The following is a 12313-nucleotide window of genomic DNA, read 5'->3' as shown; positions in this document are numbered from 1 at the left end:
TCACATGATGGTGCAGCGGTTCCTGCGCAGGGCACCCTGGAAGCGGATGGTGGTGTGGACGTGCTTGCAGCGCGCGCAGCCCACGCTCTTGAGCAGCTCGCTGAAGAGCAGCAGGATGTGCCAGTTGTACTTGGCCGAGCACTCGATGTAGCCACACTTCCAGGTCTTCTTCACCAGGTTGGAGACGTTCCAGCGGGGGATCACCCGGCCCCGCTGCAGGTCCCGCTTGTTGCCCACGATGATGATGGGAGTCTCCGAAGTGCCGATCACCCTGCGGAGGGTGGGTGGGGAGGCAGGGCAGAAGGGTTGGTCCAAACAGCCAGCTGGCAGACCACCCCCCACCCCCCCCCCCCCCACCCCACCTCCACCCATCCCAAAGTGAGACCTGTGCTGGATTCTATGGTCCTGCTCTGGCAAGGGGGGGGTTGGAATTGATGATCTCCAGAGGTCCCTTCCAACCCCTAACACCCTGTGGTCCTATGATCCTTGCCAACGAGGACATGCACCATGGAATCATAGAACGGGCTGGGTTGGAAGGAAGCTCCAAAGCTCATCCAGTCCAACCCCCTCTGCAGTCAGCAGGGGTGTCCTCAACTAGATCAGGTTGCCCAGAGCCCTGTTGAGCCTCACCTTGAATAACCCCGGGGATGGGGACTGAACTACCTTCCTGGGCAACCTGTTCCAGTGATGGTATCATGGTAAAGACCTTGTTCTTAAACAAGTCCTCTTGGCCTGTGCCCTTGTCACTCTTCATGGCCAGCCGCCCACTGTACCAGGGATGGTGACCCTCATCCATCCAGTTTAACTTTTGAGCTCCCAGCCCTGCAAAGGGCATTGTCCCAGTCTGCAATATCTCATCTCCGATGCCAAGAGCAAGGGAGAGCTGGGATGAGCAGTACTGGGTCCAGTTCTGGGCTGCCTAGTTCATGAGAGAAGAGAACTGCTGCAGAGTCCAGCAGAGGCTCTGAAGATACTGAGAGGCCTGGAGCATCTCTGCAATGAGGAAAAGCTCCTTGTGTGGAGAGCTTCCAACCCCCCCTGGCCATTGTGATCCTGGGCTAGCTGCTGTGGGTGCCCTGCTTGAGGTCCCTTCCAACCCTACCATGCTGGGAATCGGGGATGCTGTGATTCTGGGAGCAACAGAGGGATGCATTCTCCGATGAAGCAATCCCTACCTTGTTTCCAGGATCTGCTGGCGGATGGTTTTGATGTACTCGAAGCTGTCAAAGCAACAGATGTCATAGACCAGGATGTAGGCATGGACGCTCCGGAGCCCCCTGCAACACACGTCCGCCCACTCCTGCAAGGTGCAGAGAGGGATCAATCCTGGCTCAGCCCTGGTGCTGTGCCCACGGGATGCCCACAGGCTGGATACGTCAAGGCTGCTGCTGCACTGGCAGTTCCCAAGGGAGCTGCACGCTCTGACACCCAGCCCCCATCACCTCTGCTCTGCCCTGACCCATCCCTGTGAGGGTTGTGCCTACTCCTCACAGCCCTTCACTCGCCCATATCCATCTCTGGAGGCCCCTCGCCCCCTACCCTGTTAATCCAGAGGAGAGAGAATTGGATCTAGCACCCCAGCTCCTCTCCAGAATGAGGGCCACATCCTGCCCGTGGCCCAGAGCTGAGCCAGGAGCGGGGCTGAATCGCCCCCAGCCCTGGATGTAAACCTTCACCCTCCAGAGCTGCTAATGAGCTGTGTTAATTACTGAGGCACCCTGGATTTGGGGCAGGCAGGTGACGAGGTACTGAGGTCTAAGCCCTGTGGGGCTGGGGGTGATGAACCAGCAGCTCTGGGGGTCAGAGGGGGAAGGTGGTGGTGAAGCTGTTTGGAGGTGACATGGGGACAGGAGAGGAGCAGCAGCGGCTCAGGAGTGCGGTCAGGAGCCAGGGCAGAGGCACTCAGGGGTGGCCTCTCCAGAGCCAGAATTTGGAACTGTCAGAAATTCATGTTGCTAGGAAGGCTTTGGGATTCCAGGAATAAGAGGATTCTTTCCTCCCCCCTTCCCTCCCCCCACGTATAGGAGGAAAAATTTGCTCCACTTCCAGCCCTCTTCCCAGCCCAGCAGTGGTACTGGGAACAGCAGCCTGTGCGGGCAGCACTGCAAACCCTCCTGAGCACCACGAGAGAGGAGGAAGCTGCAGCAAGGAGAACAGACATCACTTCTCCCTCAGCAAAGCTCTTCAGTGCCATGAATCATCCTCTTCTGACTTCATCATCGGAGTGAGGTGACACAAGAAGCCCTGGGACCGAAGGCAAGCGGGGAAAGGAAAGTTTTGGAGTGCAGGTTGGTCTCCATCACAGCACAGGAAGGAGCTGGGAGTGGCACAACACAACCCTGCTACCATCCACAGAGAGGAGCAGGTAAGGTGTAGCTCCTTGGAATCAGAGTGCTGCAGGCAGAGGAAGTGGCTGTGTTACTCTGAGGTTACGCTGAGGTTACTCTGAGTCCTGATAGAGCTGATAAATCACAGCTATTTCACCATGCTGGGCTGTAGCTTGCTCTGATGCTGTGAAGCTGGGATGGTTTTCCCTATTGCAGGGTAGGTTTCCTGGGATGCTCAGAGCTGGAAGAGGGTCTCACTGTGCATCCCACTTGGTCCTGTGAGGGACGCTGGACAGGCACCAGCTCCTGCTCATCTCCTGGGATATTGCTGCAGCAGCACTGCTGCTTCTGGTCGTGGAGCAGAGCCCAGTGGTGTTTCCCAGCAGACAGAGCTGATCCCCCACTGTGGTCCTCTCCTTTCCCCCCAGAGCCAGTCCTTCTGACCCCCCTCTATTCCCTGGAAAACTCCATCCATTCCCACCAGCTCCTCTTGTGTGCAGCCAGGCAGGGAGTTGATGGAGCGTGCTGGCAGCAGCTGGCAGTGGATTGCCCTTTGCTGCCTCTGACCTTTCCTTCCCTGCACACCCTGCTTCCTCCTTGAAGCTCCTCCTGGCCCCTGCACTGCTCATTTCACCTCCTGCCCGACACACATGCAGGAGCTGGGAGCACCACAGGGCCCTTGTCACCCTGTGTCCCTCGAGCACAGGAGCCAAACAATGACATTGATTTAAAATATTAGAGGGTCCAGCTCCCACGGGGGTGTCCCCACTGGTGGCACTGCCCTTTGGCGTGGCTGGACACCTCCGGCTCCTTTCCCCTCAGTGGTGGCACAACTTGTGACCCTGGGCTGGGGCTATGGCATGACCCTTTTTCCCCCTTAAGCCCCCCCTGGTTGGCAGCACTGGCAGTGCTTTCCAACCCCACACTGCCCTTTGGGGCTGTTCTGGGAGCAGTGGGGCTGTGAGGAGGAGCTGGTGGGCTCAGCACTCTGGTAATGCTGGGGCTGTGACAGCCACCCCGGGAGGGGACAAACAGCCCACCTGGCTCAGGCTGTGGGTGCATTGGGGGGGTCTGGCTCTTCAGACAGCTCTGGTGTTCCCCTGCATGCTCTGGCCACCCTCTGCCATTCGCTGGTGCTGGCTCTGGCAGCCATGGAGCTGGATCCACCACCTGGCTGGCTGGGGCCGTGGGCATCACCAAAGCCATTGTCCGTGTGGTGGGACATCATCCTTCCCCTGTTTGCCATCATTTTAGGTAGAAAAGCTTTAAAGACCACTTTGTCCTGGGCCTGCTCAGCCAGCAGCCACAAGGATGTGATCCTTCACACGGGTTCCTGGCGAGTGAACCACGAGGCCAAGGTGGGGGAAGGAGAAGCATCCCCTGAAGAGCAGAGCTGGAGCACCGCAGGGGTATGCAGCACAACCCCACTGAGGTCACCAGAGACCTCCCCACCAACGTGGAGGTCCTGTGGCACCGAGCTGGGTGGGTCCTGTGGTAGTTTTAGGCTGTGCCTTTAAGACTTTTCACAGATCTTGAACAGAAAGTAGTAGAATGTAAATAAATCACTCTTGGGTGTAAAAAGGAAAATAATGATAAGTTCTAAAGCAGGGAGAAGTTCTAAACCACTGGAAGAGATAAAGGACTTAAACTTAGCTGTGCAAAACAATCTCTCTTTTTGCTTCTTCAGCTCTGGCTGATGCTTCTCTCACTACAGGCTGGGGTTGGAGTGGCTGGAGAGCAGCCAGGCAGAAAGGGACCTGGGGGTACTGGGTGACAGCAGCTGAACAGGAGCCAGCAGTGTGCCCAGGTGGCCAAGAAGGCCAATGGCATCCTGGCCTGCATCAGGAATAGTGTGGCCAGCAGGAGCAGGGAAGTCATCCTGCCCTGTGCTCAGCTCTGGTTAGAGCACACCTTGAGTCCTGTGTCCAGTTCTGGGCTCCTCAATTTAAGAAGGATATTGAGATACTGGAAGGTGTCCAGAGAAGGGCAACAAGGCTGGGGAGAGGTCTGGAGCACAGCCCTGTGAGGAGAGGCTGAGGGAGCTGGGGGTGTTCAGCCTGGAGAAGAGGAGGCTCAGGGCAGACCTCATTGCTGTCTACAACTACCTGAAGGGAGGTTGCAGCCAGGAGGGGGTTGGGATCTTCTCCCAGGCACCCAGCACCAGAACAAGAGGACACAGTCTCAAGCTGTGCCAGGGGAGGTTTAGGCTGGAGGTGAGGAGAAAGTTCTTCACAGAGAGAGAATTGGCCACGGAATGTGCTGCCCAGGGAGGTGGTGGAGTCACCATCCCTGGAGGTGTTCAGAAAAGGATTGGACGTGGCACTTAAAGCCATGGTTTAGTTAGTCCTGAGGTGTTGGGTGATAGGTTGGACTTGATGAGCTCTGAGGTCTTTTCCAACCTGGTGGATTCTATGATGCTTCTCCTGCCTTTACTGCCCTTGGCTGCACTGCTTTGTTGTGGCTGCTATTAACAACAACTCTGCTATTTTCTCTCATCCCTTTTGCATACAGGGGGGTAGGGAAGGAGGCAGGGAAGGGAGAAGCTGTTGCTTCTCCCCTGGTCTTTGGCCAGGGGGGGTTCTCGTGCTGTTTATCAACTGTAAGTCCCTGTAGATATTGTAAATGCTGTGTTTTGTACACATCCATCGCGTTGCATTGCAGGTTGGAGTTTTTGTTTGTAAATACAGCTCCCATCTGCTTCCAGCTGAGCTGCTCTGGCAAATTTAATGTTGGAGGGGCTGGGGGCGAGGGGAGGAGGAAGTTTTCCAACCCACCACAGGTCCCTACCTGCAGGGTGTTGACGGGGAAGGCGGTGATGGGGGGAAAGTCCATGATCTGCAGGTCGTGGACGTGGCCGTTCATGACGACGGCAGGCAGGTAGACGCGGCGAGCCGTGGTGGGCACGCAGACCTCGCTGAACTCGTTGTAGAGGAACTGCCGCACTATGGCACTCTTGCCCACGCCCTGGGCCCCCAGCACGGCGATCTTGACCGTCGCCACCATGCCGCCAGGCGCCGGCCGCTGCCCCGGTGCTGCCCTCCCAGTGCCGAGGCTGCATATTCCCACGCAGGGGGCCTCAGCCCCATTCAGGATGCATTTCCCCTCTGGGACAGCACGTCACTGCAAGGTCAAGGAGAAGCCCATCAGATCCTAGAATCACCCTGGCAGACCTCACTGGTGCTTTAGATGAGGGTTTTCCCAAGCAGGAGTCTGTGGAAGAGAGTCCAGCACAGGGCCACTAAGGTGCTGAGGGGCCTGGAGCATGTCTCATGTGAGGACAGGCTGAGAGAGCTGGGGCTGGTGAGCCTGGAGGAGAGGAGGCTGAGGGAGATCTTAGCAATGCTCACAAATACTTAAGGGGTAGGGGTCAGGAAGGTAGGGCCAGACTCTTCCCAGTGGTCCCCACTGACAGGACAAGAGGCACTGGGCATAGTCTTGAACATAGGAAGCTCTATCTAAACATGAGAAGGAACTTCTTCACTGTGAGGGTGACAGAGCCCTGGAGCAGGCTGCCCAGAGAGGTTGTGAAGTCTCCTTCTTTGGAGGCTTTCAATGCCCACCTGGCTGTGTTCCTGTGTGACCTGCCCTAGGTGACCCTGCTCTGGCAGGGGGGTTGGGCTGGATGATCTTTCAAGGTCCCTTCCAACCACAGTACCACACAGTACCACAGTACATTAGAGGTTGGAAGGGACCTCAAGGGATCATCGAATCCAACCTCCCCTGCCGAGCAGCATCACTTAGGGTAGTCTGCACAGGAATGCATCCAGGTGGGGTTGGAAAGTCTCCAGAGAAGGAGGCTCCACAACCCCCCTGGGCAGCCTGTTCCAGGGCTCTGTCACCCTCACTGTGAAGAAGTTTCTCCTCATGTTGAGCTGAAATCTTCTATGTTCAAGCTTGAACCTGTTGTTTCTTGCATCACTCAAAAGAGCTTGGACCCCTCCACTTGACCCCCAGCCCTCAGATATTTATAGGCATTGATCAGATCCCCTCTCAGTCTTCTCTTCTCCAGACTAAACAGCCCCAGGGCTCTCAGTCTCTCTCCATAGGGGAGATGCTCAAGTCCCCTAAGCATCCTCCTGGCTCTCCATTGGATTCTCCCCAGCAGCTCTCTGCCTCTCTTAAACTGGGGAGACCAAATTGGACCTAATCCCTACCATTCTGTCTGGGCAATGTTCTCAGCACTGCAAGACCTCAGGTCCACCTCAGAGGCTCCCACCCTGCAGAGTGAAGCAGAGCCAGGACTTCACCCCAGGAAGTTCTCCCAGGCACATTTTGGTGCCAGAGGAAGGAGACCTCCGGGAAAGGGACTGTCTGTGGCTCAGGGCTTACCCAGCCCCCGCAGCAGTGGGTTCCTGGGGCTGTCCTTCAGCACTTGCAGGGATAGTCACTGGCTGCTCCCTCCTGGTGCTGCCCCAAGCCAGAGGGGAATCCATCTTCGATCTGCTTGGACAGCCAGAACTGCCTTCTGCTGGGCGGGGGCACTGCTCCGTGCAGGAGTGACAGCTTTAATCTTTAATTTCAGGCTGTGAGCACTCTGGCAATTAACTTGATGGAGGCTAATTTCCCAGCGGCTGACGGCGGGGAGCCCACAAGCCACACGTGCTGAGGCTGGAGGGGCTCCTGGTAGGGCCACACGTTTGGGGTCGCAGGGTGGTAACCCACCCAGGAGGATGTGGAAGCTGAGTCTGAGGAGGCCAGACACCTGCTGGCACCAGGCTCCTGAGCAGGAGCCACGATGGTGGCAGCAAGGGTGAGGAGCTGGGCCCCACTTTTGCTGGAAAGGAGCTCCTGCTTTGTCCCAAAGTGTGGCTGCTTCTATCCTGGAAACCATGCCCAGAGCCCTGGGCAGCAGCCCCTGAGCTGGCAGAAAGCAGCAGGTTCAAACCACCCTGCCCTGCCTCTTTGCTGGGGGTTATTTGCCCAGGTTATTTGCTCAGCCACGAGACTCCCACTGCTGGGTGCCAGGGTGGTTGAGCTTTCTGCAGCCCCCTGAGCTGGGCCTTGGCTCACACCATCCTCATCCTCCTCACAGGGCCAGGGGCCAGCAGGGCCTGATCAGCCCTGGGCAGCAGGGTGGGTTTGTGCCCATGGCACACTGTGTGGCTGGGACCATGCCCTAGGTTGCTGGCTGTCCTTGGGGACCCACCCACCAAATGGGGGTTGCAGGAGCACCTAGGCTCTGCCCTGTGGGGGCCTTTCTCCCCCAACAGAAAGCTGTCACTGCAAGTTCGGGTTGGGGGGGGCTACTCTCCTGCAGGGACAACCTTGTCCCCACAAACCCTTCCTCCTCACAGAAGCAATCCCAGGTCCTCTGGGGGCCCACAGGGTAATGGAGGGGCACAGCTGGAGACCCAGTATGCCTGGGGCTGCCCCGAACTTGGGAGCAGGCTGATCCCTGCCATGGCACCCCAAAACCCCTGTGTCCCTTCTTGGATCACACATGGGATATATGAATGCAGATAGGTGCCCCATGGGCCCCAGAAAGCAGGTGTGCACCCCAAAGCATCACAGCTCCCAGCCCAGCTCACACCACTGGGGGAAATTGGGGTATAGATAAGGGGGATTCAGCCAGAATGTCCCTGCGGTGGGGTGGGGGAGCAGGGACGAGTCAAGGTGGCCCCGCGGTAGGGTGGCAGAGTAGGGAGGGGTGCAGCTGGGGGGCCCCGGGAAGGAAGCCCCAGCCCCGAGGCCCTCAGCGCGACCTGGGGGACCCCGCTGCCACCCGCCCCCGTCCCTCGCCGCTCCGGGGGCACCCGGAGGAGCCAGCTCGGACCCTCCGGCTTAGTAGAGCTGCGGCCGGATACAGCACCCTGCTTCCCGCCCCGACCCTCCCGGGGGATGCTCTCACGGCGGCAAGCAGCGCAGCGGCACCGGCACCGGCACCGGCACCGGCACCGGCACCGGCACTGGCCCGCGGCGGGAGGGTGCTGGGGCTGGAGGGGGTCGAGGGATACAGGGGAAGAGGGACCACACGGTGGGGGACACAAGGAGCTGGGGGCACCGGCGCTCAACTTTCGCTGGAGAGCCCCCCCGGCTCCGCTGCCCCGGTTTCCACACCCCCCCGCCCCGGCCCTGCCCAGCGGCAACTTTACCCCCGTGCTCCCCCCGCAACCCCGCCCCAGCCCCCTACCTTGCAGCAGCGGCCCGGGCCGGCGGAACCCTGGCTGGCGGCGGAGCCATGCGGCGAGCCCGGTGCGGGGCGGGCGGCCCCGCTGCAGAGCCCCGGCCCGGCCCCCGCCCGGCGCCGCTATACCGAGGGGCCGGGCGGCGGCGGCGGGGGGGACCGAGCGGGGAGGGCTGCCGCCGCTGGGTAGCAAAAATCCGGCCGGGGCACGGCGGAGAGGGGGCAGGCGGAGCCCGGGGGTGGATGGAGGAAGCTCCCGGGGAAGGATGCGGGGAATGCCCGGGCGTGGAAGCAGACAGTGCCCGGGGAGGGCGGCAGGCACCGTGCTCAGGCGGGGGTGCAGGCAGGGATGCCCGGGGAGGGAAGCAGGCAGTGCCCGGGGAGGGAAGGAGGCAGCAGCGGAGAAAGCAGGCAGGGAATGCCCGGAGCGAGTCGCAGGAAGCCAGGAGGGACACCAGCTTCTCCCAGGGCTCTGGGGAGGTGCCGATGAGAAAAGACCCTCCCATGTCTCCCCTGCAGTGTGCTGGGTGCAACACCATCACCCCTTCCCAGCACCCAACACCACCCGTGTCCTCATGCCCACCCCATGGGAGCCCCGTGAGGCCAGACTCCTTTGGGGGACGAGGGTAAGACCCTTCCGAGGGAGCCTTTCCTTCCTCTGACGCTGCTGCCGGCGTGTTCTCAGCTACCCTTCACCCCCTTGCTGTGCCAGCCCCTGATGTAGCTGGCACAGCTGGGGCTTTTCCTGTGCCCACTGACACCGGGAGATGCCCTCAGCCCAGGCTGGTGCCAGAGACCACCATGAGACGCACATCCCCTTGGCAGTGGCTGTATTTTTTTGAGACACTGAGCATTTACCTGTGCACTGGAGAGCGAGGAAGATGCTGGTCACACCTCTGGGGAGCCTGGTCCAGCTCCCTGTGATATGTTGCTGGTGCACACCCCCCCCCCCCACGTTCCTCTCTGCCCCCTGAAGCAGACCAGCAGACCATGCCACTCCAGGTCAGTGACACCAGTGAACAACTGGGGGATGCCCATGGGTCAGGCTGCCACCACACAGGCTTGGCTGAGCGCAAACACCAACCACGGCATGGTCGTGCTCCCCCCAGCATCAGCAGCACCTTTGGCTGGGTCAATCGTCACCATCTGGGGCTCCTCCCCGGGGTGAGGAAGGGGTACAAGTGGAAACACATTTCCTAGGGGAAAAGGGGATGGCAGGCACAGGTCCACGGCTCAAGGAGACAAGAGCAGCTGGCAGAACGTGGGACACCCTTCTGTGCCACTCTGCACCAAGGCTGGGGCTAAGCAGTGCCAGGCAAAGGGGGTCAGAGCCCCTCCTCTGTGTCTCACATCCCACCCAGGCTGTCAGAAATCCGGGGCTCAGTTTCCCTGCAGAGCTGCTTGCAGCCAGAGGAACCCTGAGGTGGCCTGGGGGTCCTTAGCAGTTCTGCTCCCACAGCCCCCAGCTCCCCTTCCCCCATCGCCACGGCGCAGCCCCGAGCCCTGGAATGTTTCTGGGCGAGGGTAGGAATCGGGCTGCACATGAACCTCCTGCACAATCTAGTCTCCAGCCCCGGGGCTAATTTTAGCAGCTCCCTCCGAGATGCTCTGCACTTGCAGTTTTATTTGTGAAATTTAATATAGGAGGGAGGGGGGAGGGGAGCGGGGCTGGATCCTGGCACATCCCCACTGCCTGGGAGGCTCATCCCAGCCTCAGCGACAGCAGAGCGACGCAGACCCCAAATCATCTGTCAGAGCTCCCTGTCCTGGCAGGCAGGGGACAGCCAGAGCTGATGCCTCGGGGGGCTGCAGTCAGCTCCCAGCTCTGCCACAGCCTCTAAAATCTTCAGACACGTCCCTGCCTCTCCCCGTGCCTCCCTGCGGGCTCAGGTACCGGCTGGCACACACAGGACGCGTGTGAGGCTGCCGGCAGCAGCAGGGATTATGGGGAGCCCACCCGGCCCAGCAGAGCTGCCCCATCCCCATCCAGAGCTGCAGGGAGTGCCTTAGGAGGTCCCGGTCCCACGGCATGGCCTCAGGAATGGGGAAGGCTTTGGGGAACATCCACCCGCGGGGCAGCTCCCAGCCCAGGGAGTGTCCCCCACGTCCCCAGAGCTCCCAGCACCAGGGGCCGAGGATGCTAATGAAGCAAACCCCGTCTGCAGGGTACAGCACGGCCGGCGGTTGTGTCCCCGTTGCCGGGGTGGGACTGTGCTGCACATCCAAGGCAGCAGAGAAGACCAGTTTCTCCCACAGGAGCAAAACAGGGGAGGGAGGAACCTTCTGCTTTGCCCCTGGACAGCAGCTGGCACAGCAGAGCCCTGAGCATCCTGCTGTAGCTTTGGCTCCTTTATTGGGACAACTGCTGCACCGGGCTCACCCTCAGCACCATGACAGGAGCAGCCCCACAGTGGGGAATGATTCAGGCATGCAGCTCATCCCAGGTACAGCAGGGAGCATGGAAGGAACTTGACAGCAACACCAGTGACCCCCAGCCAGCCTGGCACTGTGGTACTTGGCACACACACCTGCTTCTGACACCCACACAGCCCAGCGCACAGCACCACAGATGCTCATCGCAGGGTGGAAGTCACTTGATCTCCAATCACTAATCCAAGGCTGGGCAGGGATGAGGGCAAAAGTTGCTGTGCTCCAGAGGTGCACCTCACAAACCTGCTCAGTTGTGTCACTATGTTCCTGGCTGCTTGGAGGGCTAAATTTGGGGCTGCCTGAGCTTGGCCCAGTACTGAGGTTTTGCATCCCAAACCCTCCTGTCCCAGACAGGACCAGCGATGACAAAACCCTCTGGAAAATGCCAGCTCCAGTTCAGAGCAATCCAAAGTCATCAGCAGTTCCCAGGACTCGATCATGGCACTGCATGGAAAGCAGGGCATGCTGCACAGCCCACCTGGGGCCCAGAAAGGGCTAACCAGCTCTGTCCATCCTCTGCTCCTCAGCAGAGGCTGTCCATGCTGAGCTGCCCATGCCCCCTGCAAGCCATGGCCTTTTCCTGTTGCCCTTCAAGATGAGAGCAGAGCCAGAGGCTGAGGACCAAGGACTTTTTCTACCTCCTCACCCCACAAGCCTCCATTACAGGGGGGTCTCTGCTGGAGCAGTGACTGGTGGGAAGAGGATGAAAGGTTCCCAGTGAGCAAACAGCCTCTGCCCCACCAAATCCAGGCTTCAGCCCTGCCTGCTCCCATGGGCAGGGCCAAGAGCAGGGGAAGCAGATGTTCTCCCCAGCCCCACAGAGGCAGAGGCAGCCACAGCATGATGGAAATGACTTTATTGACACAGAGGCAGGTGAGGCCTGAAGAGCAACACAGCTACTGGTGAACACTGGAGCGGGTGGTGCGAGAGGAGGGCGAGACGCCACCGGGCGAGCCCAGGCTCTGCCCTGCAGCACAGGCACAGCCACACTCAGAGAGCTGGGAAGGAATCTGGCAGGGGAAGGGGGTGCTCAGCAACCCCTCCCACCGAAGTCACACTGGCTTTTTAGCAGAAGAGGCTGAAGTGTTGTTCCTGACCCTCTGCCATCTCCTCCTGCCCTGCTGCAGCAGCCTGCTCTGTGCCCCTGGCACTTCCTTAATTGCTCTGGTAATGATTTTTGCAGGGAACCCACAGGGCTTGGAGCAAAATCACCTCCCAGTACACGTGAGCAGGGCTAAAGGCTGCATTGCTCCAGCTCTGCTCCACTTTTCCCCCAGCCAGAGCACAGGGCTTCCTACACAGGGACATCACCTCCCTCAGAGTCCTGCAGCTCCCAGGCCCTGCTGGGATGTTTCCAGGGCACTGTGACCTTTTCCCAGCCCTGGCCTTTGAGCTGCAGACAGCACCAAAGCCCTGATGAACCATTTCCCAC

The 12313-nt window shown here is 59.8% G+C and overlaps 1 protein-coding gene across 1 annotated transcript; it reads right to left on the bottom strand.

Annotated features, from left to right (window-relative positions):
• RASL10B (RAS like family 10 member B) lies at positions 1-5330 on the bottom strand. Its single transcript, XM_054394420.1, has 3 exons — positions 5115-5330; positions 1176-1300; positions 1-271 (listed from the first exon to the last, which is right to left on the bottom strand). Exons 1-3 carry the CDS (start codon positions 5328-5330, stop codon positions 1-3), a joined length of 612 nt encoding a protein of 203 aa, XP_054250395.1.
• Positions 5331-12313: the final 6983 nt, after the last annotated feature.

The sequence above is a fragment of the Indicator indicator genome, chromosome 30 (assembly GCF_027791375.1).
Source record: "Indicator indicator isolate 239-I01 chromosome 30, UM_Iind_1.1, whole genome shotgun sequence".
In the NCBI taxonomy this organism is placed as follows: Eukaryota; Metazoa; Chordata; class Aves; order Piciformes; family Indicatoridae; genus Indicator; species Indicator indicator.
This window is presented reverse-complemented; position numbering and strand designations above follow the sequence as displayed.

Coding starts and splice junctions, on each gene's coding strand:
- RASL10B (XM_054394420.1), bottom strand. CDS start 5,330: ATGGTGGCGACGGTCAAGATCGCCGTGCTGGGGGCCCAGGGCGTGGGC. Junction 1,301..5,114: donor TCCCCGTCAACACCCTGCAG/GTAGGGACCTGT, acceptor TGCACCTTGCAG/GAGTGGGCGGACGTGTGTTG. Junction 272..1,175: donor CAGCAGATCCTGGAAACAAG/GTAGGGATTGCT, acceptor CACCCTCCGCAG/GGTGATCGGCACTTCGGAGA.